This window comes from Molothrus ater, chromosome 6 (assembly GCF_012460135.2).
Source record: "Molothrus ater isolate BHLD 08-10-18 breed brown headed cowbird chromosome 6, BPBGC_Mater_1.1, whole genome shotgun sequence".
NCBI classification, from domain to species: domain Eukaryota; kingdom Metazoa; phylum Chordata; class Aves; order Passeriformes; family Icteridae; genus Molothrus; species Molothrus ater.
This window is the reverse complement of record NC_050483.2, coordinates 60067206-60094731: the sequence shown is the minus strand read 5'-3', so window position 1 is coordinate 60094731 and position 27526 is coordinate 60067206. Positions and strand designations below refer to the sequence as shown.

The 27526-nt window shown below is 44.8% G+C and overlaps 1 protein-coding gene across 1 annotated transcript in view; it reads right to left on the bottom strand.

The window, feature by feature from the left end:
- The window catches only part of DDHD1 (DDHD domain containing 1), a 67415-nt gene extending 41663 nt beyond the window's left edge, over nt 1–25752 (bottom strand). The window contains exons 1-2 of the mRNA XM_036384670.2: nt 25039–25752; nt 11473–11646 (exon numbers count right to left, since the gene is read on the bottom strand). Of these exons, the coding sequence (XP_036240563.1) occupies nt 11473–11646; nt 25039–25723 (859 nt within the window). The 5' untranslated portion in view covers nt 25724–25752. The remainder of the gene's footprint in view (nt 1–11472; nt 11647–25038) is intronic.
- Nucleotides 25753–27526: the final 1774 nt, after the last annotated feature.

Here is a 27526-nt window from a genome sequence, read left to right as displayed (position 1 = left end):
AAAAGTGGAATTTCAGCCCTGTCTCCCATGAGAGCTGCTCTGCTCTAACACAGAGGCTCCCACGGCTCCCCTGCATTTCTCCCCTTTCAGAAATATCTCAGAGCTGGAAATGCAGCTCAATGAGCCTCTGAATGGGCAATTTCTGGCACAGAACAGAATGTAGCTCTTTGAAAAGCCACTAAGAGCTCTGGTGGTTGGGGTTTTTTTTTCCTGTGCACTGATTGTGTTTTTCCAGATTTGGAACTGATTGAGCTCTGAGCCCGACCTCATGACACACAGCCTGACTGTCAGGATTAAACAACAGGCACGTTGTTATGCAAATCAAAATCATCTCAGGCTTGGAGCTTGCAGGAGCCAAGCAGTGCAGACAGCTGGGTTACAATAATTTGGATTTCACCAAAATTCGCTGCTGAGGTCTCACTGAACGTGGGGTGCACAGAATTTGCAGAGCTGACAACAGCAATAGCCCTGTGACCAAAGAAATGGTGATTTATCTGTCACTGCTCTTGCTGGGAAGTCCAAAGTCATGGAAAACACCCAGAGGGGCTGTTTTGGGGTTGTTTTTTCCACAGCAAGCAGAGCTCTAACCTGTCTCCTCCTTGAATCACCCAAATGAATTTTTTATACTCTTCTAAAAACATTCTGAGAAAGCCTGAGCCATCACAATTTCCAATTTTAACTCTGCTACAGCACAAAGCAGCCAGGCTCAGCCAGATGTTGTGACCTTTCTCCAGCAAAATTTTTTGTTTCTTTGCCAAAGCAGACAGACTTGACACAGACTGATGAAAAACTAAACAAAATCTGTAAGGAGCATGGGGATTAAGAGAGGATTACCCCTTGTGTTGTGGTAAACAACTGATTCACCAAAATAACTGGAATTACATCCTTGTTTTCCACTAGAAGAGCTGGAAGAAGAAAGAAATGAGCCTGGCTTTGAAGAGCAGAGATGGTCTGTCCAGGAGGTGCTCAGGAATTTGTTCCACCTGCATTCTGCAAAATCCCTCTGAGAGAATGATCCTGGGGAAGCTGGCAGAGGAAGGGTGGAAGTTTGGTGCCTTTGGAGGGTGCTGTGTTCAACATCCAAAAAAAAAAAAGGGGAAGAGACCTGGTTGAATCTCTGGAAAAACAGCAGTTTGTGGAGCAGTGATCCTCAAATTCCTTCTGGAATCCAGTCCAGCCTCTCTACTGGAAGGAACATAAAGGAACAAGTAGCTTTTCCCTACCCTGCATTAATTATTCCCACTTGGGAAGAACAAATTCCTCACTTTTATGCTGTTCATGGACGTGGAAGGAACATCAACATCAATTACAAGATGTGGAAGAACCAAAGTATTTGAAATGAAGTTCCCAAGGCCAAACGTGAGGTTCTGCACCTGGGTCAGGGCAATCCCAAGCACAAATTGAGGCTGGAGGGAGAATGGATGGAGAGCAGCCCCAAGGAGGAAGATCTGAGGGTGCTGGTGGATGAGAAGATCAACAGGACCCAGCTGTGTCGTCTGCAGGCCAAATGTGCCCTGGGCTGCATCCAGAGAAATGTCACCAGCACAAAGCTGGGGGGGCTCAGGCTGGAGAAGAAAAGGATCCAGGGAGAGCTGAGAGCTGTTGGATGCCTGGGAATTGCAGAGAATTCCAGACTTTCTGTGCTGCCAGGCTCTGGCCCCCAAGAGAACCCTGCACTGACCTGAGGCCGTGGAGAAGCTCCCAAAATGGAATGACAGAACTGGGATTGTGGGTGTGGGGTTTGAATAGAAAATGTGTGATATCACAGGGGGGAAAACTTAGAGTTTAAGGTTTTAAAATATAGTAGTATGTATGGAGCAAGATGGAGGTTTCGGGGTGGAGGCTGCTCCTTCTTCTCCATGGGTTTGGGTGGTTTTGTGTAATTGGATAAAAAGTCCCCATTGCGGCCATGGGTGGTTGGTTATTGGGTTAAAAGTGAAAGTAATTGAGGTGTCATTTCTTAATTGGACAGTTTATCCTTAAAAGGCCTTGTAGAGAGAGAGATGAGGCTCCATTTTTAGTTTGTTAGAGAGAAGTGCTGCAGAACTCAGGGTTTGTGAGACTGTAACAGAGATAAGAACTGATAAACATCTGAGTCCCAACAAGAAATATAATCTTGAGCATTTAATCCCCATCCTGGAGAAAAAAAGAAGATAAAACTCAACACAGAGCCCCTTCCAAAGCCTGAAGGGGCTCCAGGAGAGCTGGAGAGAAGCTGGGGACAAGGGATGGAGGGACAGGACACAGGGCATGGATTTAAACTGGAAAAGAGTAGGTTTAGGTTGGATATTGGGAAGAAATTCTGCCTCTGAGGAGGGGCAGGCCCTGGCACAGGGTGCCCAGAGCAGCTGTGGCTGCCCCTGGATCCCTGGAAGTGTCCCAGGCCAGGCTGGACGGGGCTTGGAGCAGCCTGGAAGGTGTCCCTGCCCATGGCAAGGGCGGCACTGGATGAGCTTTAAGGTCCCTTCCAACTGAAATCTTTCTGGGATTTGATTCTGTGATTATTTGACAGTGAAGGGATTATTAAAACCCTTGAGAGTTCAACCAAAAGGAGCTTCTGCTGCTGACAGCCCCAGGGGGTGCTCATAGTGAGACAGGGAACACTAAAATGTGTCTTTGGGGAGGATTTGACAGCAGTCTGAAAAGAAACATCCTAAAAAAAACCCTAAAATATTCCAAGTGTGCTTTGCAGGCATGGGATTTTACAGACTGACACTGCTGTTTTGGAGCTGAGCCTGAGGAAGGGGAAGTGATGTTTCTTGAGGATGAGGACAGGATTGACAGAAGGACTGTCCTGTGAAGCTCCAGAGGGGCTCAGAGTGGCAGCTCAGGGTGTCCCAGGTGCCAGGGAGCCACCAGGGTGTGTCACAGCCTGGCTGAGGGAGCCCAGGGGCAGAATTCAGATGAGGCAGCAGGACAGGCACAGGGGAATCAATCTCTTCTTGCTCATCCTCCAGGAGCACAAACTCCACACCTGAGGGGGCTCTCCAGGGTACCAGGCTGGGATGGTGCTGAGCTTCACTGAGATCTGACTGTCCATAAATCCATGGGGATAGACATCTCCCTCTGGACCTGACTCCAAGAACTTGGAGGGGATTAAGAGGGGAACAACTTTTTACATGGGGAGATAGAGAGAGGACAAGAGGGAAAGGTTTTAAACTAAAGGAAGAGAGATTTAGATTAGATTCAAGGAAGAAATTCTTCACTCAGAGTGGGGAGGCTCTGAGGTTGCCCAGAGAAGCTGTGGCTGCCCCTGGATCCCTCTGCATCCTCCAGGAGCATAAATTCCACACCTGAGGAGTCTCTGCAGGGTACCAGGCTGGGATGGTGCTGAGCTTCACTGAGATCTGCATGTCCATAAACCCACATGGACAGAAAATTCCTCTGGCCCTGACTTCTAAAGGATTTGTTCCCACCTGGCACTGACAGCATTCCCACAGACATCCCTCTGTAGGTGCATCTTCCTCAGATGCAGAAAAGCCCTGCAGAAAACGCCTGCACACTTTCCTGGAGAAGAGAAGGCTCTGGGAAAACCTTGCAGCAGCCTCCAATGTCACTGTCATATTTTCTGGAAAAATCCCAGGATTTCTTCTCCTGTGAAGCTGAGAAGCCTCAGAGAAAAATGAAAACAAGAATTATCTGATTTGCTTCTCCTGTGTTTTGCTGCTTTGCAATGTGGTTTGGAGATTGATTGATTGGTTTCATGTGAATTGTTTTAACTTAATGACCAATCACAGTCCAGCTGTGTCAAGGCTCTGGAGAGAGTCACAGGTTTTTCATTATTATCTTGTTAAGCCTTCTGTCTGTATCCTTTCTCTGTTCTTTAGTATAGTTTAGTATAGCATTCTTTTATTTAATATAATATCATAATAAATTAGCCTCCTAAGAACATGGAGTCAATTCATCATTTCCTTCCTGCCATGGGGGACCCTGAAAATACCACACTCCAAGAACTTGGAGGGGGATTTTAAAAGAGGGGGAACAACCTTGTACATGGGGAGATAGAGGAGAAGAGGGAAGGGTTTCAAACTAAAGGAAGAGAGATTTAGATTATATTTAAGGAAGAAACTCCTTACTCAGGGTGGGGAGGCTCTGAGGTTGCCCAGAGAAGCTGTGGCTGCCCCTGAATCCCTGAAGTGTCCAAGGCCAAGTTGGACATTGGGGCTTGGAGCAATCTGGGAAGATGTGGAATGAGATGGGATTTAAGGTCCTTTCCAGCCCAAGCTCTTCTGGAATTTTCCCCAGGGATTGAAGGCCAAGTCCTTGGAGATGAGGCCAAATTTTGGGTTCTTTTTTTTGCCAGAACTTAGAAATGAAACATTTTTCAGGACACCAATGAAGAAAGACACCTCCAGTATGAGCATGTGAAAAGCTCAGCCCTGCTGGAGAAGAAGATGGAAAGAATCAAGAAAGGATTTTTTTCAGCTGAAGAAATCAGTGGTTGCTATCACACAAACTCCAGTTTCACCAAGAGAGATGAACCCTGAGGGAAAAAAATCCCCCCAAAAAAGTTGAAACCTGAAAAATGAACCTTAAAACACAAACCAGATATTCCTAAAGCCTTGCAGAACCTGATCTCCATGAGGCTTTTGCCTCATCTTGAGTCAAAGAAATGGAGAATAACAGCAGGAGCAGAAACCTTGCACTGTGTTTTGCACATGGAAACATCCTCCCAGCCTGAGGAGCCGAGCACCTCCTGGGGCCAACTGCTCACACCTGAACCCCTTTTTTAGCTAAATACCTGCTTCTCTCCTTATGCTTTCATCCACCTGCCAAGAGCAAAGCACGGCGTGGATCTTCTCTCCCCAGAGTCTGACAGTGCTCAAGTCAAAATCAATCCAGGGAAAAGCATCTTTGGAGTGCTCAGGGCTGACACTGCCTCCAAGGACAAAGGCACTGTCATTCCAGCCAGGACAGAGACCAGAGCAGGGATAGACACTGTCTCAAAACCTCTCCTGCCTTCTTTTTTATTTTTTCCCCCACCAAGGATTTTTAAATTAGTCTGTCTTGCAAGCAGCAGGTGCCACACAAAAGCCTGACACATGGTACAGGGAGCTGAGAACATAATTTGGCTGCTGTTGTTCCTTCTGAAATGAATCTCAGGTTCTGCTACAGAAACCTGTAGATTTAAAAACCTTTTCTTTTTTTTTTTAAGAGCCATTAAAAAGGCCATTGCTCTTAATTAAAAATGTCTCACATTGCTGTCATTTATACATTGTACTTCATCACCTCTCAATTCATCACTATTTGTCACACAACCACCTAATTTCAATTTTTTTTTAATTTGAGCACGTTCATTACCACAACTAGCATGATTTGAGAGGCAACCAAATGCACAACACAATTTTAGAATTTCAATTTACAAAAGAAAAGGCAGAAGTCCTTTCTTATTGCTTGAATTACACTGATTCACCTTTAACAGACTTGGGTTCACTGTGTGAGAAGAGGCAGGAAAAACATTTTGATTTCTGGCATTTTCAATTTGGACCAAATCACATAGAAAGTAATTAAAGGAAGTCAAGAGGCAAACATTTATACATGTCAAAATAAATTCTCAAGAGTTCACAACATCCCCAGGAGCTACAAGAACACAAGGTATGACAAGAACAACTCTAAACCTACCACGTGCATTTCCATTTTAAATGAAAGGTTTTAGAAGTCAGTGAAGTTTAATCACTCCTGGCTTTAGAGGTGGCAGAGAGAGCCCAGTGACAAGAACTTTGGAGCCTTCTGCAATCATTAATGGCTCCTGTAAGATCTCCCCCACTTTCTGAAATAAATTTGCAGGACATCAGCTGCTGCAAAGGTCAGGGCTGTTTTCTGCAGCTCAGCAGCCTTGAGCTATAATCCACAAGCTTCCCTTTTTCCAGCCCATGGCCAGGGACTCATTCCATTCCAAAGCTGCAGCAAAGATGAATTATAACTTAAAATTAAAGATTATTATCCAAAAGAAAGCAGCAAACAAAACATTATCAGGAAGGAACCCTCCGTTCCTTCTCTGACAGCATTAATCTCAACCCAGGCCTGCAGCAATCCTAAAAAAATTCCCTTTTATTTTATTGCAAAAGCCAAATCACACCAAAGAGTGCAAGAAACAAATATTCACAGTTTTCATCAGCCACAAACAATTCCAATAAGAATTACTGCATGACACTATGAGCATCTACTTCTCTCTAGGACTCACAACACTTCTACTTTTCCTCTAAGCTTTAGGATGCTTTTTCCTTCCCCTTGGAAAGAAATTGCATGGATACAGCTCAAAAAACTGAAGCATGTAAATCTAACATTTAACTGAGACAAGCAAACTAGAATTTAAAGCTTCCTGAGCCAGAAGCACTACCAAAAAAAAAAATAAAAAAAAAAAAAGAAATCTCCAATTACTGTACCTTGGGAATGCTTTCTCTTAAGACATGCAGCATCTGATTTCTCCTTATATCCTCTCCATTTGAACAAAGAAGGGAGGGAGAAGGGAGGGAGGTAGTAGAGAACTAAAAGTAAAAACACTGAGCTTCAAAGTAAAATTTTTAAAAGGGGTGTCATTTTTTTTCATTAGTATAACCATTTTTAGAAAAAAAAAAAAAAAGAAAAAGGCACATTTTCTAAAAAGAACTAAAATGTACATATATATTAAAAAACCAAAAACCAAAAAACCAAACAGATTTTGTAGCAGAAGTGTCAGGTTCCAAACTCAATTTTTTCACTCTTCACAAGCAGTTATGACATGACAGCAGAGCTAAAAGGCATCAGTAAGAGGCACTGGGACATGGTGCCACCAGAGTCACCTAAAGCATCACCCCCCTCCTTGGTACAGGGTAAAACACACTGACCCTTCCTAAATGTGCACTAAAAACCTCAAATTTAAGCACGGCTCTTGACTTTTCCCCCCCCCCCAAAGAGTGTAAGAGGATGGTTAAAAGTTAGATTAGACAAAATCTCCTGCTCTTGCCCTGTTCTGCAAGGTCTCAGCACTCCCTGATGCAGCAAAGTGAGTGACATTCCACACACCTGTGTCACCTGCCCCAGGTGTCCCCACAGCTCTCAGTGCAGGTGCAAATGAAATGTATTTATTGTTGCACATCACTTCTCTGGGGGGGGGGGGCAGGAAAATCAAAAATAAATTCTCAGAGCTACAGCACTGGGGATTCCACAGAATAATTTAATTTGCAATCTTGCACTGGCTTTTTAACTTCCCTCAGGAAGAATCGACACAGGAAACGCAAGGAAAGTAGAAGAAAAATTGCTTTTCATGGTGAGGGTGGTAAAATACTGAACAGGCTGCTCAGAGAGGTTGTGGAGTCTGTTGGTGGAGATACTGAAAATCCCACAGGAAACATCCTGAGCAAGCTGCTCTCATCAGAGCATCCCCAGAGATCCCTCCTGACCTGCACAAGTCTCCAATTCTATGAACAGGAATTTCCCATCTAAAGGTTAACTTAGCTGTGCCAAAAACCTATATGAATTTTTTATACAGTGAGGAAATACTATTTGAAAGCTAAGACAAAAAAAGAAAATCAGCTCTTCCAAATGCAATTTTTAGAGGTTTTGTGGCCTTGACCACACACTGAAATTCTGTAAGAAAAAACCCAACAGAGTTCTGCTGTCTCAAAATCAATGCATTGAATATTAATCCTAACTGACAGGTTTTTTTTATTTCTGTATGTCTATCATGGAATCACAGACTATTTTTTGGCAGAGGCACTGCTAGGGTTCATCTGCTCCAATCCTCTTCACAGATCAGGATCAACTTCAAAGTCAGATCCAATTTCAGGTTTGAATCGGGTCACTTGGGTGATTTCCAGCTGAATTTTGAGCATCTCTCTGTGCAAATACAAAGAGCTGTATCTGCTCCTATCCCACCTTCCTGAAAGATGGGTCTCCTCAAGCCAGGTCTCATCAGCTTTTGGAGATCTATTTCACACCCAAGATAGCTCAGCTACCTTAGACTAAAGCATAAAATCAGCAGGATGGCTTCTGTGGGAGTGTTAGAAACAAAAAGGTTTTAATAAAAGGCAAAATAACAAAACTCTTTACAGAGAAAAACCGAGCCAGGTGCAAGAGGTCCTCTTGCCCCTGGTAAAACACCTCACAAAAGTGATTTGTTTCTTTGTTCTCTTCTTTTTCTAGTAAATTGCCCAGGTGGGACTTTTTGGCTTCTGTCCCATTAGCCATCCTTAAATTTGAGGTGAAGTCCCCCAGATCCAATGAGATGCCTTTTCACCTCATTGAAGAAAGAAACTTCTAAGTTTATTTTCTTTTTAAGGGAACAAAAAATAAGTTTTGTCATCCCTATCCCATAAATAAAGCTTTCAGCTTCACTCCATCATCACTAAATGAATATACCTGAAAAAGGTCATGGAGCAATGGATGATAGGAACTTAACTGGTCTTGTTTTATCTGACAACAGCCTGGATATGTCAGAAATCTCTGGAAAATGCTTTTCCTTTGATGGGCCACTTCAGATAGGTGCTGAACTCACTGCCTGCCTAAGCATGAAGAAAAGGCAGTTCTAGATCTTCTGTCATTCTGTAAATTTTAAAATAACTTTCTGTCACACACATGTCCCTCTCCAGCTCTCCTGGAGCCCCTTGAGGCTCTGGAAAGGGCTCTGAGCTCTCCTGGGGCTTCTCCTCTCCAGGAGCAGCACCCCCAGCTCTCCCAGCCTGGCTCCAGAGCAGGAACAGAATTCCAGAGGGGTCTCAGCAGAGCAGGGGGGGACAATCCCCTCCCTCGACCTGCTGGCCAAGCTCCTTTTGATCAAAAAATGCCCCATTTTTGCACCCTGCCATTAAAACAATAATTTATCTGATGCACTGAAAGGGATCAGGCACCAAGAGGAGTCACTGGCATCAGGCACCATAAACCAAGCTCATTTTGCAAGGCATGGAATGGAATGGTTTGTGAGGATGAAAATCAAAATGCAAACTACAGATTGCTCAGCAAAGGAGTGATCTCCAGGCTGCCCCATGGGAAACAGAGCCTGCAGAATCACTTCTTGTCATCTGTGCTTTTCTGTTCCCTGCTGCATTTAAAGCTCCTTGTGCTCCCAAAAAAAATACAGCAAACTTTTATTTGTAAAGAATAACCCAAATATCAGCATGGGCATCGTGTTATTTGTTGGCTGCAGGTTGCAGACCCTCCTGAATAATTCTGCACCTTCAGAGGAAGGTTTGCTGGGATTAACAGTTTAATAATGGGACATTTATCCCTCCTATCACCCCCAAAAGCCCTGGATGAAGCTTGGTTATTTCCTTGTTAACCAGCTGCAATCCAGGATTAATAAATGAATCAGAATTAATAAATTTAATACAATTAATATAATTAATAAATTTAATTACTGGAGTAATCCTTGGTACATAGGGGCTTTTACAGCAGTTTGTATTAATTTTGCTGAGGAATCAGAGGGCATGGCCAGTTTTTCATCCCTCACAAGGTTTTATCACAGCACTGGGAACAGCCACTGCTTCCCAATGGATATTTCCAGATTTATCTCAACTTTCACTGATCATGAACAACAAGTACCTGTAAACCCTAATGGCACCAAAACCTGCTTCATCCAGGATGCAATTACAGCAAAATGGAGCATTTAAGAAATTTATAAACTGAATTCAGCTAATTTTGTTTATTTCACCAGTTGCACAGCTTCTCCCAGTGCCACTGCAGATGGCATCTGTGCATGCCAGAGGATCCAAGAGGTATTGAGAGGCAAATTAAAATGACAAAACCACTTTTCACACACTGTCAGCTGTAATTGTCCTGCAACTCTCCTATTATTACGAAAAAACCCTGTTAAAACCTACTGGTGACTTGACATATATACCACCGAAGTGATGCCATACATAGCTTGGGGGTTTTGTTTGGTTTTTTGGGGGTTTTGCTTTTTGTTATTTTGGTTTTGCCTTTTTCCTTTTCTGACTTTGGTTTTAGAAAAGGCACTGGCACCTGAATTTGGAGTTTCTTTTCCTGATCTTTTACATTTTCATAAATACCAATGGTCGTATCTTTCTCATCACTCTCCCCAGTCCATCCAGCATCAAATCTGAAAACTTCTGTTCCACAGTCCAGACTTTATCTGAAAAAAATCCCAACCCTGATCTCTCTTATTTACTCTATAAGAAGAATCCAAGTACCACTGCAGCCTTCCCTCAACAATTAAACTACCAAAAGGCTGGGAGCACTCAGGAACCACAAAGATTTGCTTTCCATGTAAAAAACCATAAATCCCTGCCACTAACAACCCTGAGCTTTGTGCCTCTGGGACAAGAAATCAGGAATACAGGTGAAGTGCCTTCCAGAAGGATGTTTGCACAGGCACAGAGCTCTGGCTCAGGGCTCACACCACCTCATGCACCTTTTGGACAGAGCTGTTCTAGCAGAAAATTGTTCTGCAGCCTTGTCCAGGTGAAAAGATCATTTAAAGTAGGACAAAAAAGGAAAAAAAAATATTCATAAAGTCCACACTAGTTTATTAAAGGGGAGTTAAAAACTCTCAGTAATGCTGAAAAAACTCCCTAAATCAAGAAATGACACTTTGGTTTTCCTTACAGTGATTACACAATTTATTGCTGGGCTTCCAATTTATGAACAAGGCTTTACTTGTGTGCTCACACATAAGAAGTCATGGCCAAAACACAGCCATTCCCACACTGTGTAACTGCTCTGCACAAAGCTCCACTTCAAAAATAAAGTTTCTTTGTAAAGAATAACACAACCAAATCCCTGCTGCAATATCTTGAGGGCCCTCTGTACTTGAAGCTTGTGCTTTGTACATTGTTCAAGCAAGAGACAGCCAAAAAGTGTGAAGGGCAAAAATTCTGATTATTTGCTGTGCAACACCTGCTCTGAGCAATCAATTTAACTGTGTAGATTAAATAACAGACCAGTAATTTCAGTAATCATGAAAATGTTCCATGCAGCAGACCAAGACTCTCAGCAACACCACCTGAACATCCTCAGCCTGCTCATTAAAATGTAAGGACTTCCCCAACAGAATGCATGCCCAAGATTTACTGCAGCTGAAAACTGAATAAATCCAGCCTGAATCAAAATGGAAAGTGGAATGTGATTTGTAAAAATGATCCCACTCCCTTTAGGGCAGAATTAGGGATGCTGAGAGAATTGGGGATTGCAGAGAGCAATCAGCCAGTTTGCCTTTGGACACTGACTCCTCTTGTCCCATTGAGAGATTTCAGTTTGAAATGAGATCTCAAACACAATCAGAAGATATGAAACACAATGGGAACAAGATGTTTCTCCATAACTTTAATTTTTACTTTCTTAATTTACTTACTTAATTTTTAATTTTTAATTTCCCCAAACCAGCTGCAGCAGGAAATCCCACACTGGAAAATGGGAGAACAAACTGATATTCCCCAATTTACAGGATGAAAAACCAAAGCAGATCACATTCTTACTTAGGAAAAGCAGACCTCAAGTGTCCAAAAAAATGTATTATAGTGATCTAAACAATCTTACCCTCCTTCCCATCAACAGGTTTGGATATTTCCATATCAAAGCTCTCCTGCAGCTGCTGGCCTCTGAAGCGGTTGAGATGCTCCTGCTCTATTAAATTACTTTCCTCCTCTTCCAGAGGTTGCCAAGTTCCATCAATAAACCACTGTCCACGCATGACAGGGATCTTTTCAGACTCTAAAAAAATAAAAATACAAAAAAAAGAGGGTTTTTTAAAGCAAGAAATCACAAACTGAGAGCAGGAAATGGAGTGTAATCTGCAAACCTGAGCTAATGAGGTTTCCCAGCTGTGTGTGAGGATGTAAGAGATGGACAGAAAAACAGAATTCCAGAATGTTCTAGGTTGGAAGAGACCTTAAAATGGATACAGTGCCACCCCTGCCATGGCAGGGACACCTTCCACTACCCCAGGTTGCTCAAAGCCCCATCCAGCCTGGCCTTGGACACTTCCAACAACCCAAATTACACATCAATTAGCATAAATGGGGGCATTTAAAAATGCAAGTTGTTTGTTTTTAATTAAAATCAGTGTTTTACTGAGGGCTGGTTTTGGTTACTGCTGTTCTCGTTTCAGTTTCAGTTCTCCAAACGAGGAAGTGGGGGCTCAGCATTTGCTGTGCACGTGGCAGAAGAGAAATCTCTTTAAAAAAAATATAACTTGGTGCTTATTCTATATCAAACTGTGCTGCATTGTTGCCCACATTTACCACAGGGAGCAAAAATTCCCCTCTTATAACCAGGACAGTGACATCCATTGTAACTCAGCTTTGAATTCCTCCTCCTACATCTGGAGAATCAAGGAGAAATTCAGTGACCCACAAGCCTCAAAAATCCCAAATCCAGGTTTTTATGGCATTAACACAGATTTGGGTCTGCTGAGAGCACAGAGCAGTGGGACCAGTGACCTCCAGTGCACACAGGGAGTGTACATGTATGTATATATATAAAAATATACATATATATATATACACATATACACACACATATATACACATATATATATATTTTTGTATATATTTTATATATATTTTATATATATTTTTATATATTTTATATATTTATATTTTTATACATATTTTATATATTATATATTTTATATATGTATATACACATATATGTATGTATATAAATAGATATTTTATAAATATATTATATATATATTATTATTAAATATATATGTATAAATATATGTATTTATATTAAATATAAATACATATATATTTATATACATATACACACGTATGTTAATATATACACACATATACATTTATATATAAAATATATATAAAATGTACATTTCTACTTATATATACATATATACACACATATATGTATATATGTATATATATGTGTGTATATATGTATATATATATGTGTATATGTGTATATATATGTGTATATGTGTATATGTGTATATACGTGTGTATATATGTATATATATGTATGTATATGTGTATATGTATATATATGTGTGTATATATGTATATATATGTGTATATGTGTATATGTGTATATATGTATATATATGTGTGTATATGTGTGTATATATGTATATATATGTATATATATGTGTGTATATATGTATATATATGTGTATATGTGTATATATGTATATATATGTGTGTATATGTGTGTATATATGTATATATATGTCTATATATGTGTATATATGTATATATATGTGTGTATATATGTATATATATGTCTATATATGTGTATATATGTGTATATATATATCTGTTTGTATAGACTGACTCAGCCAAAACCAAATATCCTGTGTGTGCTACACTGACCACAAAGATTTAGCTCTACAAAGCAAGTAAGAACTCAACCACAAAAAAAGGCTTAAGGAAAAAAAAAAACCAAAAGAGAAGAAGGGGAAAAAATAGGCTTCACTGCTCCAAGATCTGCTCTGACCTGGAACAGGGTAGGAAAAAAGCTGGTAAGGACAAATTGGAAAAGAAACAATAGATGCAAACACACAGTAAATGAAATTCAGGGGCAAATTAAACATGAAACAATGGATTTCAGAGTGACTGAGCACAGGAGGGATCTCTGATCTCTCAGCAGAGCTGGATGGGGTGACCCAGCCACGGGCAGCGATTTTTGGTCTGGTCCCAAAGCTCTGTGAGCACAAGCTCAGGTCCCAAAAGCTCCAGGTTCTGTGCTGCCTCCAGTACAGACACACCACAGGTGCTGGCTGTGCCCAAAGTCATTTCCACACCAACTGTGCCAGGTGAGAACGTGCCAGAGAACTGCAAACAGCTCCAAAATTCACTCAGAACCTCGCAACTCCTCTGAATTTTTCATCCCTCAGACCACTGAATCAAAAGGAAAATCACCTGGAAATCGTCTCCCCATGGGGCAAGGAAATTTCAAATTAATTTCAAGGAAATGAATCCTTGAAAATATCAGAAAAACCCAAGTTCTGAGTGGCTGTAAAATGCCCAAGTCAGCAGTGCCTGCAAGTTGCACAGGAAATTCAATATTTCATGAAAATTTAGATGAATTTTGGATCATCCCATCAATGCAGGGTGAAAGATGAATATTTTTTCATGAACTGAAAGTTAACCACACCAGTCTCTTTCCTTAGCCTTTGCTGTATTCCCAGACATTTTACACCTGTCAGAAATCCACATTTCTCAGTGCACACAGATCCAGCCAGGCTGCCCTGCCAAACAAAGCTCTGTCTGTAGGAAGAAATGAAATGGGAGGGGAAATAAAGGCTCCCATTGTGGCTGCAGCAGTGACAGGGCTCTGTCAGATGTTAATCCTCACTGGGAAAATCTGTGAGCAATTCCTTAATTCTTGACTAAGCAGCCTGGTGAGGCTCCATTCACTGAATCCACAGGCAGAAATAGGTTGTTTTTTTTTTTTTTTAATAATAATCATATGAATAATATTTTGTACTCCAAACTAAGTGAATACAAGACACCTCTCTTTCAGTTTTGAAGGGCTTCAAGTTTTAACATGGGAATTTCCACCTACAGATTGCTAAAATTCGAACCATCAAGTATTAAAGTAAATATTTTCAGGCTCTTTTTGAGAAAATTTGCCCAGAGTGGTTCCTTACAAGAGCAGTCCAGAGCACTCAACAGCAGCTCTCAAACAGAACTTGAGCCCTTCCCAGAAAGGCTCAGCCAGGAAAAAACTGTTTGAAATTAGAAAAATTTTCACATGAAATCTCTGTAGAACACTTGAGTTTGGGAATAAATTAATATATCTGGCTCTGGAAAGAGTCTTCATATGCAAATATAAATTATTTTTAGATGCAAAGACAATTAAGGAGGTTTAAAAAACAGAGTGAGGGCAGTTCTGTTTTCCAGCTCTGTGGGATTTTGGGGGGAACAAGGAATTGCTTTTTTTTTTTTCTTTTTCCCATTCCCTCCTTTAAGCAGTTGCACACTCTCAGAGCAGCCAAAGCAGCCTGAACCACAAACTGCTTTTATTTCCCATCACAAGCTGAGGGGGCAGGTTTGAACCCTGAACTACAGGAAAACCTCAAGGGAAAACCACCTGGAAGGGGAGGAGGAAGCCAGAAATGACAATTCCTGCCACCAGCAGCACAGTTTGGCTCTCAGAAACCTGAACACAGAGCCCTGCAGAAATGAGAGCATCAAATCTGGGATCACAGCACACAAAACCACATTTTGGAGCCAGGCTGGGAGAGAGCTGGGAATGTTCACCTGGAGAAGAGAAAATCCAGGGAGAGCTCAGAGCCCCTGGCAGGGGCTCCAGGAGAGCTGGAGAGGGACTGGGGACAAGGGATGGAGGGGCAGGAGCCAGGGAATGGCTTCAAACTAAAAGAGGAGAGATTAGGAGGGAATACTGGGGAGAAATGAGGGTGGGGAGGCTGCCCCTGGATCCCTGGCAGTGCCCAAGGCCAGGTTGGATGTGGCTTGGAGCTCCCTGGGACAGTGGAAGGTGTCCCTGCCATGGCAGGGCTGGAACTGGATGGGATTTAAGGTGTCTCCAACCCAAACCATCCCAAGACTCTCTGACAACCTCCAATTCTAGGAGAACTTGTTGAGAGATTGAACTAGAAACAAATTTCAACAAGTTTCAAAGTAATGGCCTTGCAAAAAGACCAGAGAATTAGAATTTAGAGAATTAGAACTGTGGAAGATGCATTGTACTAGGACCACATGGGATGAGATGTGATAACAAAATTGTGGAGCGAAAGCTAATAGACTAAAAAACATTTATAAGGTATTGTAACCAAGAATAAGTGAGCTTTTGACAAAACAGCTTCAAGTTTTACATCTCTTGTGTTTCACTACTCATCAAGACTAATAACAGAATAAAATCTTTTAAAACACCTCTCAGTTCCCCCATCTCTGTAAAAGCTGAGAAAATTAACAACAACCAAATTTCTAAAGGTCACCAGCTCCAAAAGCAAGTGAGACTTCAGTTAATGAAGACAGGGAAGTGCATCACTGGTAATCCCATGGAATACTCTGGATGGGGTGGGGAAATAATTTCACACAAAAGATTTTTCAGTGAAATCTGTGACACTGGCAAAGAGGCTCCTAACCACAGCTCCTCTGGTTAACCCTGCACGGGGGCTGTCACTGAAAAACCCCCAGGTTTAGGCCAGAAGACTCGATGCAAACTCATGGCAGTGAAGAGCATTACAAAGGGATGGACCAGAATTGCCATCTCAGCACCCAATTTCACCAATTTTTTAGCCCTCACTTATCCACCTTCAATAAATTCATTCATGTCTTGCATACTCAGATATTTCACAAAGCTTCAACTAAACTCTTTGTTACTTTTGTTTTATGGAAGAGTTAAAGACACTGAATTACATAATGTTGTAATTTAATTTATTTTTTTGTCAATACAGAATTCCAAGTCTATAAAATGAAGTGTTATTTATCCTTATCCCTACAATCTCAATCCCTAGGAAAGGATTTGCCTTGATTTCTTTACTGCCTTAAGTCTTACACCATATAATCTGCACCTGGCAGTGCTTCAGACTGAAAGATATCAGCATATTTAACTGGTTATACACTTCCATGGTTTATTTATAAAAGAATTTCTAAAGAAATCTGAATGGTGGAGATTTAAAGCAGATGAAAACCACTTAATTTTAATTAGTCACACGTATTTTACCACTTCTAGAGGAAATCAGTTTAAGAGATTTACTCTGCAACAAAAGATTTATTTATTTTTGCACAAATGGGTCATTTTTCCCCCCTGAAAATCCAAAGAATAAAAGAATACAAGTGCTGTAATTAATGGTGTGATAAGAACATGAGTGATTTGCATTATGATAATCACCAAAATCCTCTGAATAACAAGAATTATGTTAAATAAAAACTGTAGGCAACACAGAAACTACTGCCTGCGTGTGTAGTGTATGTGTATAACCCAGCTACTCACATCTAATATAAATTGGAATAAAAACCTGGCTAATCCATCATAATGAAGTCATAACTGAGCAGAATTTGCCTTAATTTCCCTTCTAACACATCAATTCCATCATTCATTTCCTGCCACCAAATTGCTGGACAGGGCATAGCCTTAAATTTCAATTTTGCACAGCTCAAAGGAGCCTTTTTCAGGACCTGCCTTGATTCAGGAGCACAAAACTGTGACAGAAGTGAGATAATTCAGAGATAAGAACTCACTGCTGGCCGAGCCCAGGCACTCCTGGCACTCTGCAGCCATCAGCCCCAAGACACTTATGATGATTTACCCACAAATGAGATCTAAAAGGTTAATAGAATATTCAGAGGCTCAGAAGTTTAAATTAAAGCTGGTGCTTTGCTCAAATTGACAACTCCCAGCTCTCCAAGCCCAAAACCAAGAAGTGAGGCAAGAAACACAAGCTTATAAAACACCACCAGGTTGAGATGTTTTGCAGTGTAGTAATTTCAGATTGCTGCTTTTTGGTGCTGTAACATTTCCTTAAATTTCATTTCCTTCTTACTACAGTGGCAAACAATTTGCAGCATGTGAGAATAATATCTGCACAAGCTGAAGGCAACTTGGAGGCTGAAAATGTGACATCTAAAAATGAAAGTTGGTTAAATAATAAAGTGCTCATACATTTACCAAGGACCTGGCCTGAAACACTTCTAGAGATGGGGCACCCACACTTCTCTAGGCAACCTGTGGCAGTGCCTAAATAAATAAACAAATACATAAAAATATATTCCAGAATAATACCAAGGGTGCTGTTAGAGAATTTTTAAAAAGTTTGTTATCCATTCCTATTATATCAAGCCTAAAATCATGTTCTGGGTTATTTCATCAGGAACTTTAGGGACAGGACAAAGAGATAAGAGTTCAAACAGAAAGAACTGGAATTTAGGTTAGATATGTAGAAGAAATTCTTGTCTGTGAGGATGGTGATGTTGTAAAACAGCCCCAAACTAAAACTGCATTATTTCATGTTCACTACCTAACATACCACACTTAAACTTTTTCTTTTTTAAAAAAAAAAACCCTTAACATTGCACACCTTTCCAGCTCTCCTCCACTTTATTTCAGAACACAGCAGGTGACTGACTCTTAAATAAATGGAACCATTTGTTTGATGCCAGCCTGGTGACCTCCCTTTGTCCAACCACAACCACGTGTGAGCTGTCCTGCTCTGCCAGAAGGAAAAGTCCTGCAGAGGAGTTCAAGGGTGAAACCTCAGGAAGCTTCAGAGGGACACAGAGCCTGAGCTGAACAGAGATTTCACTCACTGAGCAGTAAAAATCATCATTTTGCTGGTTCATCCAGTAACTCCCAGTTGCTCCATTGAAGCAATTTGAGTTTCAGTCCCACTGGCACAGGTGGGATTTTCCTTCCAGAGCAGCTCAACCTGTGAGCCTCAGTGTCTGCTCCACTGCTGGATCCCAGAGCCAGGAATTGATGTTTTTTCTCAGCTGCAAACATGGAACTGCCTCTGATTTACCAAGACTGCATGAAGTATTCCAGCAACAGCCTAAAAGTGTTTTCCCTGAATTGTTTTTAATTGCTTCACACTATGAATCCAACAATGAGCAATGAAAAGCTGCTCTGTGGGGCTGGTTCCAGTCAAACACAGAAGGAGCCCCACAAAAAGTCATCAATGTGCTCCAAGTCATCAGCTGTAAATCATCCCAAAACACAGAATCACAGAATGCTTTGGGTTGGGAGGGAAACCCAAGATCATTTTGTTCCACCCCCTGCCATGGCAGGGACACCTCCCACTGTCCCAGGGTGCCCCAATGTCCAGCCTGGCCTGGGACACTGCCAGGGATCCAGGGGCAGCCACAGCTGCTCTGGGAATTCATCCCAGCCAGGAATTCCCAGTTCCCAATCTCCATCCATCCCTGCCCTCTGGCACTGGGAGCCATTCCCTGGCTCCTGTCCCTCCATGCCTTGTCCCCAGTCCCTCTCCAGCTCTCCTGGAGCCCCTTCAGGCCCTGCCAGGGGCTCTGAGCTCTCCCTGGAGCCTTCTCCTCTGCAGGGGAACATTCCCAGCTCTCCCAGCCTGGCTACAGGACATAATTTTGTCAGGAATTATTTTCCTGCTTTAAGGTAACAGTTTAATTACCATATCCACAATTGCTCTTTCCACAGACCTGATCCTGATGGTCCAAGCCAAAATCCTAAAGCTCACTTTACAGGCCATGTCAAGCAGGAAGAACTCCTAAAAAAACCCCTTAGACTGCCAAAACATGAAATGGGCTGCAGTTTTAATCTTAAAATCGTATTTTTATTGAATTCTTATCCATTAAAACAGTTCCCTAAACTTCAATCCTATTGCTCTGAAGCACTTCCACCACTGGCATTTGCTGCTGGAACCACTGAGTTTGTCCTTTATCAGCTTTTTACCCCCCAGGGCCACCTGCATTTTTTAAAAACCACAAAAGAACAACTCCTGAGCCACATGACCAACACATGAGCACCTCCCAAAAGTGAGTGTGTGCTCCCAGGCCATCCCCAAAAAGCCAGGGCGTTTTGCACAATCCCACCCTCATATACTGAGTGTGCTCTCCTGAAAACCCTGCTGTGCTCCCCAGCTCCACCAGCACACTTGGAACAAGAGGTTCCTGGAATATCTTCCAAAATAAAGAGCAGCAAGATTGTCTCAGTGCACACCTCAGACCTGCCACTAATGAACAAGATGACAGCAAAGGTTATTATGCTCTTGGATGGCTTCAACTTCTCCACCACAGGGATTCTTTTTCTGTGCTGTCCTCCTGAACTCACTTCCTCCATCTTCTCTAAGCCAACTCCAGAATTCCTTAGCCCTTCATCCCCATGTTGAAATTTTCCTTCATTTTCAACCCCTGTAGGGTCTCCCCTTCCAGAAAACCAGTAGGAATTTCACAGAAACCCAGAATGGTTTTGTTTGGGAGGGACCTTGAAGACCCCCCCACCATGTCAGGGACACCTTCCACTGTCCCAGGTGGCTCCAAGCCCTGTCCAGCCTGGCCTGGGACACTTCCAGGGGCAGCCACAGCTTCTCTGGGCAACACTTTTAGTTTCTTTCATTGTAAACCTCACTGCCTGGGATCCCACTCGAACCTCGTGTTTATGTGTTCACTAATCCTGCAATTTACATTTATTATCTGTGGAGTTTCTCCTCCCCAGCCCCTCACACAGATCCCATCACACCAGTGACCTTTTCTCGAACCAATCCCTCACCCTCACTGTTTTCAACCTTACAGATTCTCTGAGAACTGCTCCTGCTTCTTATTTTAATTTCTTGGCCCTGCTTCTTATTTTAATTTCTTGGCCCTGCTTCTTATTTTAATTTCTTGCCCTTTTGCAGATTTTTTTCCATCTAGGCCTTCTGCTCACTAACAGGCACAGCTCTCACACATCCCTGTGCTCCTCCAAGAGCTCTGGACAAGGTGTTGGTTGGTGCTTTCAGTGTTGTTTCTCCCTAAAAGAGCATCACACACACAAAAATTCAGCTGTCACTGGTCCTTAATTCAACTCTGTCACCTCTAGTTCAATCCCACCCTATTCCTTTGATCTCAGCACTGCCCAACCCATTTTGAATGAAGTCAGAGCAGAACTCCTCATCCTTCTCATGCCACAAACATTTCCTGCTGCCACAGTTACAGCAGAAAACACCCCTCTCACCCACAGTTTGGAATCCAAATATTCCCTACACCTCTGCCTTCATCCTTGTGGACCAAATCCAGCAGGAGAAGTGCTGGACCACATCAAAGGACAAGCACAACTTCCCAAGCCATGTCCTCCCTTAGCTACTCTGCTGTAGCTGAATCATCCATTGGAAATTATTTTGGTCCCATTTAAAGGAGAAGGACAACAGATTAATTTTGATTAAATATGCTTAAATAGAACATAAAAGCTGAGCTCAGGGAAGAAACTTGACCTCAGAGACACATCCCCAGTGCTGCCACCTCAACCCTGGCCTAGTGAAAGCATCTCAAAAGTCTCAAGCTCTCTCTGCTGAGAGGCCACAAAAAAACCCCTGAAAATACACACAAACAAATGTGATTTAATACATGGAACTCTGAAAGTTATTTCATCTAGGTGTGTTAGGTCACAGGATCCCAAAGTGGTTTGGGTTGGAAAGAACCTAAAATCCCATCCCTGCCATAGCAGGGACACCTTCCACTATCCCAGGGTGCTCCAAAGCCTGTCCAGCCTGGCCTGGAACACTTCCAGGCCTTTTGGTCAGGAAGGAATTGGCCAAAAATTAAGCTACAAGATGTTTTTGAAATGATGGCACAGGAAAAACAGCACAAAAAAAGAACCCAGAAAGATTTTGAGTAGTGAAAGCAACATTTCACCTTTACAAAGTGAACTGTCAGTGTTTTATTTGCCAAAGGATTACACACCTAGAGATAAAAAAAAAGCCATAAAATTCTATTCAGGACTTCAGCCTTCAATCAAAAGGTTTTTTATAGAAAGGAAATTGTTATCAACCTAGTTCAAAGACCGTCCAACACACAAAACCCAACGTTCTAAGTGTGCTGTAAAATGACAAAAACAATGCTAAAACAAGACTAAACCAAATGAAAGTCACAAACAATGATAAACTCTTGATTTCATTCCCTTAATTTTCATCTTGATCAAGAAGACAGCTAAAATGGTTTTTTAAAGCAGCCCAAATCCAGTCTGAGCAGAAAGATCTTAATTTTAAGACCCAGTGGTCCACTCTGTATTCACAGGTATTTCCAGATTAAAGTCAGTAAAATATCTATTATATCAGTACTTCTTCACTCAGGGATGGTTCTACTAAACAAATTTGTTTTTAAACACAAAAATAGGCTTTTTACTTAATAGACTTAGCAACTGTTAGGTAGAAAAATAATATACATTACAAAAACAAAGAAAAAAATTCCAACCTTACCAAACCTTTGTCTTGGAGAGGAATAATTTAAATAAATACAGGCAACTTTACAAAGTACCCATTTCAAAAAGCCTGGAAAAAGCAAATACCTGACAGAACAAGGGTTGCATGGGACAAACCCACATGCCAGAAAACAGGAGTCACCCAAAAATTCACAGACCATGGATTTAACATACTCACAAAGGACTTTGAAAACTCCACTGACTAACTCCACAGCAAAATGGTTGCAAAGCAGCCCTCTTCAACTGGGAGGGCTGAAAAGGGCTGGATAATTGAAGATTTAAACAGAAGACCCTTGTATAAAATATCACTCTCTTCATCTCCACAGAAAACAAAAAACAGCCCTGCTCCAAATTACTGACTTATCTGAAAGCCTACATTAATAATTTTCATCCTCTTGAACCCTTTTTACTGCTTCTACAGCACTAATTAAATAAATCCCAGAGGTCACAAGGTAAGGATGAAATTCTCAGTAATTAATCTGCTCAAATTGTAACTCAGGCTGGTATTCCTGATGTTACCAACGAATCCTGCAGCCAGCTTAAAATGCAGATATAAAAATAAATATTCCAGCACATGCCAAGCTATAACCAACATTTCCCTGGTGCTGTGATGCCCCAGGAATTGCCAGCTGAGGAACCAACTGCTCAGTGTGGTGGCTGTGTGAGAGTCCAGCACATACAGGAAAAAGGGCAAAAAAACAAAGAGAAAAGCTTTTGACCTTTGCTCTGAGCTGAACTATGAATCAGCAAAACCAGCCAGTAGTTTCTGTACCCTCCAACAGGCACCTCAGCACATTTTAAGGCAGTTGTACTCATCATACCTCATGCCTGTGTGGTCAGAGAGGAGAATTCTCCTGCCTTACTCACAGCTGGTTTGACACATCCACGTCAGGGCAGCAGCCACCCTTTGGATCCAGAATGGCACACATGCTACCAAAGGGGAATAATGTGGGAATTATGGCTCCAGCAAGGCCTTCAAAGGCACAGGTAAGACTGAATCCTGAGATCTGACCTTGCTGTTTTCTCAGATCTGCATGCAGCAGTCAGGAAGAATGGGAGAAAGGCACTCACAGGGAACAGAAGCAAGGAAATGTGCAGTGAGAAAGTTAAACCAGAAGGCACCAGAAGCCCCTTGAAAGACCAAAAGTTGATCTCAGCCTTGCAAAGGACTGGACCTGCTAATAAGAAAAGGCTTGAGCACTCCCCTTAATCAGCTTTCTGAGGGCTAGAAATCATCCCCGTCATTAGTCTGCTCAGGCCCAGGAGTTTATTCCTCCCTGCCTCTGGTGCTAACCTCTGGGAATCTCTCCTTCCCAGCACCAGAAATCGTCTCTGCACAGTCCATGCTGTCATCTGAAACATCTGCTCCTCAGGCTTAATGAGACTGAATCAGCTTCCAAAATGGACAAGGCACGGTGTCAAGAAATTAAACCTTTAAGCTGCTGACGAGTGCAGCCTCTTGCTCCCATTACCAGGAGCAATCCTGCCTCACCTGACAGCTCTGCTCACTCCTTCCCCTCTCTCCAGGGGCACAGTTACAGCAGATTCCTCCTCCCCTGGCTGCCGTGCATCTTCTCTTCCCAGGAACCATGTGGCAGCTGCAGCCAGTGCCAACAGCAAGGGGCTTCAGCATGGTGACAGGGAGAAGCAGCTCCAGTTTCTGCTCAAGAAGCTGTGCCCAGGCTCCTCTAGGTCAGAATTTGTGTGGGCTGAGAGCTCTGCTCACTCCTGGGGCTCAGTGTCTGTCTGCTGGGGTGATGATTTGAAAGACAAATTGTCCCACAAGTGAACTGTATTGTCATTTATGGAGCTCCCTCCTGTGGAGAGGCTGATAAATCAAGAGGGAAAACAACAGAAAGCCCTGGTTTTCATCTCTGAAACAGCTCTGCTGTTCCCCTGAGACCCTCACTTGAGTCTCAAGATGAGAGAAACCTGCCTGCCCCTCTGCCAAGCCCATGCCAGGACATGCTCAGCTCCTCTGCAGCTCACTCTACTCCACCACATCCCCCTTGTCCTTGAGGGAATGCAGTTGGAAAGCAAATCCTCAGGACCAGCAGGTGAGCACAGCTTGTCACCCTCAGGAAAACAGGGGTTCCCTTGTCCAGCAAGACCCTGGAGCCCTTCCCACCAGGGGAAAACTGCAGGGAAATGGGGTCTCTGCCCCTCTTTCACTGCTGCTCCACAAGGACACACAAATGCAAGGGGAAGGGTGGCACAGGGGGTGTATTCCCACCTCATTTTGAAGTTGAGGGGGTGAAAGAAATTTCCCTTTATTGGAAGGGTAGGAATTAAGGATTATGTGTGTATGAGATGCCTGTTGCAATTCCTCCAAGAGAAAGGAGGAGAAATCCCACTTCATGCCTCCTCCCAGAGGGCAGGTGATGAGAAAGGACACAGAAAGCACAAGATCATCATTTCCCTAGTGCAGAGGACAAGGGTCACACAGGGACAGCCCTTGCTTCCACCATTCCTCACTGAAGATGAGGGATCAAAGACACATCAGTGGGGAGGAGGGAACTGATGAACAAACTGATGAACAAACAATTGATGTTTCCACTCTGCTCCTTCTGAAGGTAAGATGTGCAGGGAGGGAACTGGGAGAGTGCTGAAGGCAAATATCCACCCTCACTCACCCTCTGCTTGGGAAAACCAGAGCATGAGAAGGTTCTCTGCCACCTTCCCTCCCACTTTCTTCCACACATGCCAAGAACCGAGCAGATGCCCAGACCTCCGTTTCCCAAGTCTCTGGTGCCAGGTGTGCGTGCCCCAGATCGTGTCCTTCATGTTTGTGCGCAGGGGGAGCTGAGAAGGGGGAAGATGCTGCTGGAATGGCTGATGAGCTCGGAACACCCTGAGAGGGGGGTACCGCTCATCCTCGGGGAGGGGGATGGCCCAGAGTCCCCTCTCTCAGGGACGCCCAAGTCTTCTCCCTCACAAGTGTCCCCGAGCCTCGGAAGGGGAATTCCCACTCCCTCCTCGCTGAGGGACCTGCTGGAGATGAGCACCGCGAGTCTTCTCTCCCTGGATAATTTACCCTAAATCCCTTATACAGGAACACACCGGCAGCGAGCGCGGCCGGGGCACCAAAGGCCACCTGGTGTGTCACCCGGTGTGTCACCCGCTGTCCCCGCGGCGGGGTCACCCAGCGCAGGCTCCGTGCTCACGGGGGATGCCCAGAATCCCTCCTGGGGACCACGGGGCACCACGACCGCCCTCCCTCCGCCTCCCCGCGGCCGGCACGGCGGCACTCACGGTTCCAATAGACGGGGTAGCTCTCGGCGCTGGCCACGTCCACCTCGTAGAGCCCGCTCCTCACGCACACCGGCTCCACGGCCGCCGGCTCCCCCGCGCCGCCGCCGCCGCTGCCGCCCAGGGCGCGGAAGGCCAGCTCGATGCGCAGCGAGTCGTAGCCGATGAAGGGCTTCCAGGTCTTGCGGTCCTCGCGGTAGAACCAGCGCACCTCCTCGGCGCCCAGCTCCCGCACCACCTCATAGCGGGGCCGGCCGCCGCCCGGCCGCCGCCTCTCGGGCAGCGCGGTGGCCGCCAGCGAGAAGCCGCTGCCGCCGCTGTCGCTGCTGCCCAGTCCCGCGCCCTCGCCCTCGCTGCCCTCGCCGCCCGTGCCCGTCGAGTACCGCAGCGACGCGCCGGACTCGGCCGAGTCGAAGTCTCCGGCGGCGGCCTCGTCGCTGAGGCTGCGCTCCCGCGGCGGCGCCGCCGGCTCGGGGTCGCCCTCGGAGGAGGAGGTGGAGAGCGCGGCGCGGAGCGGCGGCTGCGGGCGGCGGAGCGGGCGGGCGCGGGCAGCCGCCTCCTCCTCCTCCTCCGCCGCTTCCTCCTCCTCGCCGCGGCTCGGCCGCTCGTAGCCGCCGCTGCCGAAGCCGCCGGCTTGGCCGGGCAGGTGCCGAGTGCCCTGCGGCGAGCCGGGCTCGGGGTAATCCATGCCGCAGCGCGCCCTGCCCGGCGGGGCCGCCTGGCCTCGCCTCGCCCCGCCCGCCCCCGCTCCCGCCCCGGCTCCGCCCCGCTCCGCTCCCGCTCCGCGCCCCGGCCCGGCCGCGCTGCCGCAGCCGCCGCCGGCTCCGAGCGGGCGGGGGCGGTGCCGCCTCGTCACGCGCGGCGCGACGCGGGCGGGGGCGGAGCGGCGGCGAGGCGGGCACGGAACGGAACGGAACGAACGGAACGGGGACACGGCGGGGACAGCGGGAGTAGGGGACGCTGTGCGGGACACTGAGAGTGACACGGACAGCAGGGGACACAGAGCGTGTGGGACACAGTGTGGGACACTGAGAGTGTGTGACACGGACAGCGGGTGACACTGAGAGTGTGGGACACAGTGTGGGACACTGAGAGCATGTGACACTGAAACCGTGTGACATGGACAGTATGTGACACTGAGTGTGGGACACGGACAGCGAGTGACACAAAGAATGTGGGACAATGTGAGTGTGACATAGTGTGTGGCACTGAGAGTGTGGGACACAGTGTGGGACAGTGAGAGTGTGTGACACAGACTAGGTGACATGAAGACTGTGGAACATAGTGTGGGACAATGTGAGTGGGACATAGTGTGTGACACTGAGAGTGTGTGACACAGTGTGACACTGAGAGTGTGACACTGAGTGTGTGACATGGACACATGGCAGGGACACCGACAGTGTCAGTGAGTGTGGCACACTGAGACCATGTGACACAGAGCGTAACAGTGAGTGTGTGACATGGCACGTGACACTGTGAGTGAGATATAGCGTGTGACACTGAGAATATTGGATGTAGTGTGTGACACTGAGAGTGTGACATGGAGTGTGACACTGTGAGTGTGTGACAGAGACAGCATGTGACACCAAGTGTGACACAGCATATGACACTGACTGTGTGACACAGCACGTGACACTGTATGTGACAGAGACAGTGTGACACTGGGAGTGCGTGGCACACACTGCAGGTGACACCGAGTGTGTGTGAGGTAGCATGTAAAACAGTGAGTGTGACAGAGACAGTGTGTGACACTGAGAGTGTGACAGTGACACTGACACTGAGTGTGTGACATAGCATGTAACAAAGAGTGTGACAGCATGTGACAGCGTGGGGCATTGTGTGTGACAGAGATGCCATGTGACATAGCATGGAACATGGGGAGTGTGTGACACTGTGTGTGACAGTGTGGCACGGAGTGTGACACTGTGTGACACCCACAAACCAATGTGTAACACTGAGTGTGTGACATCTTCAGACACAGAACGTCACACCCTGTGTGTGACATAGCGTGTGACGGACACTGTGACGTGCTCAGAGAGTGTAAAACTGTGTGTGACACCCTCAGACACAGCCCGGGTCCCTGTCCCTGTGTGACACCCTCAGACACAGCCTGTGTCCCTGTCCCTGTGTGACATCCCACAGCCCCATGGGCGATTGAGGAGGGGGACGAGACACCCCCAAAACTCATCCTGCTGCCTTGTGGGGCTCCTGATACCCCTGAAACTCATCCTGCTGCCTTGTGGGGGATATCAAACACCTCCAGCACTCATCCTGATACCCCCAAAACTCATCCTGCTGCCTTGTGGGGCTCCTGATACCCCTGAAACTCATCCTGCTGCCTTGTGGGGTTCCTGGTACTCCCCAAACTCATCCTGCTGCCTCGTGGGGTTCCTGGTACTCCCCAAACTCATCCTGCTGCCTCGTGGGGTTCCTGGTACTCCCCAAACTCATCCTGCTGCCTTTTGGGGTTCCTGGTACCCCAGCACTCCTC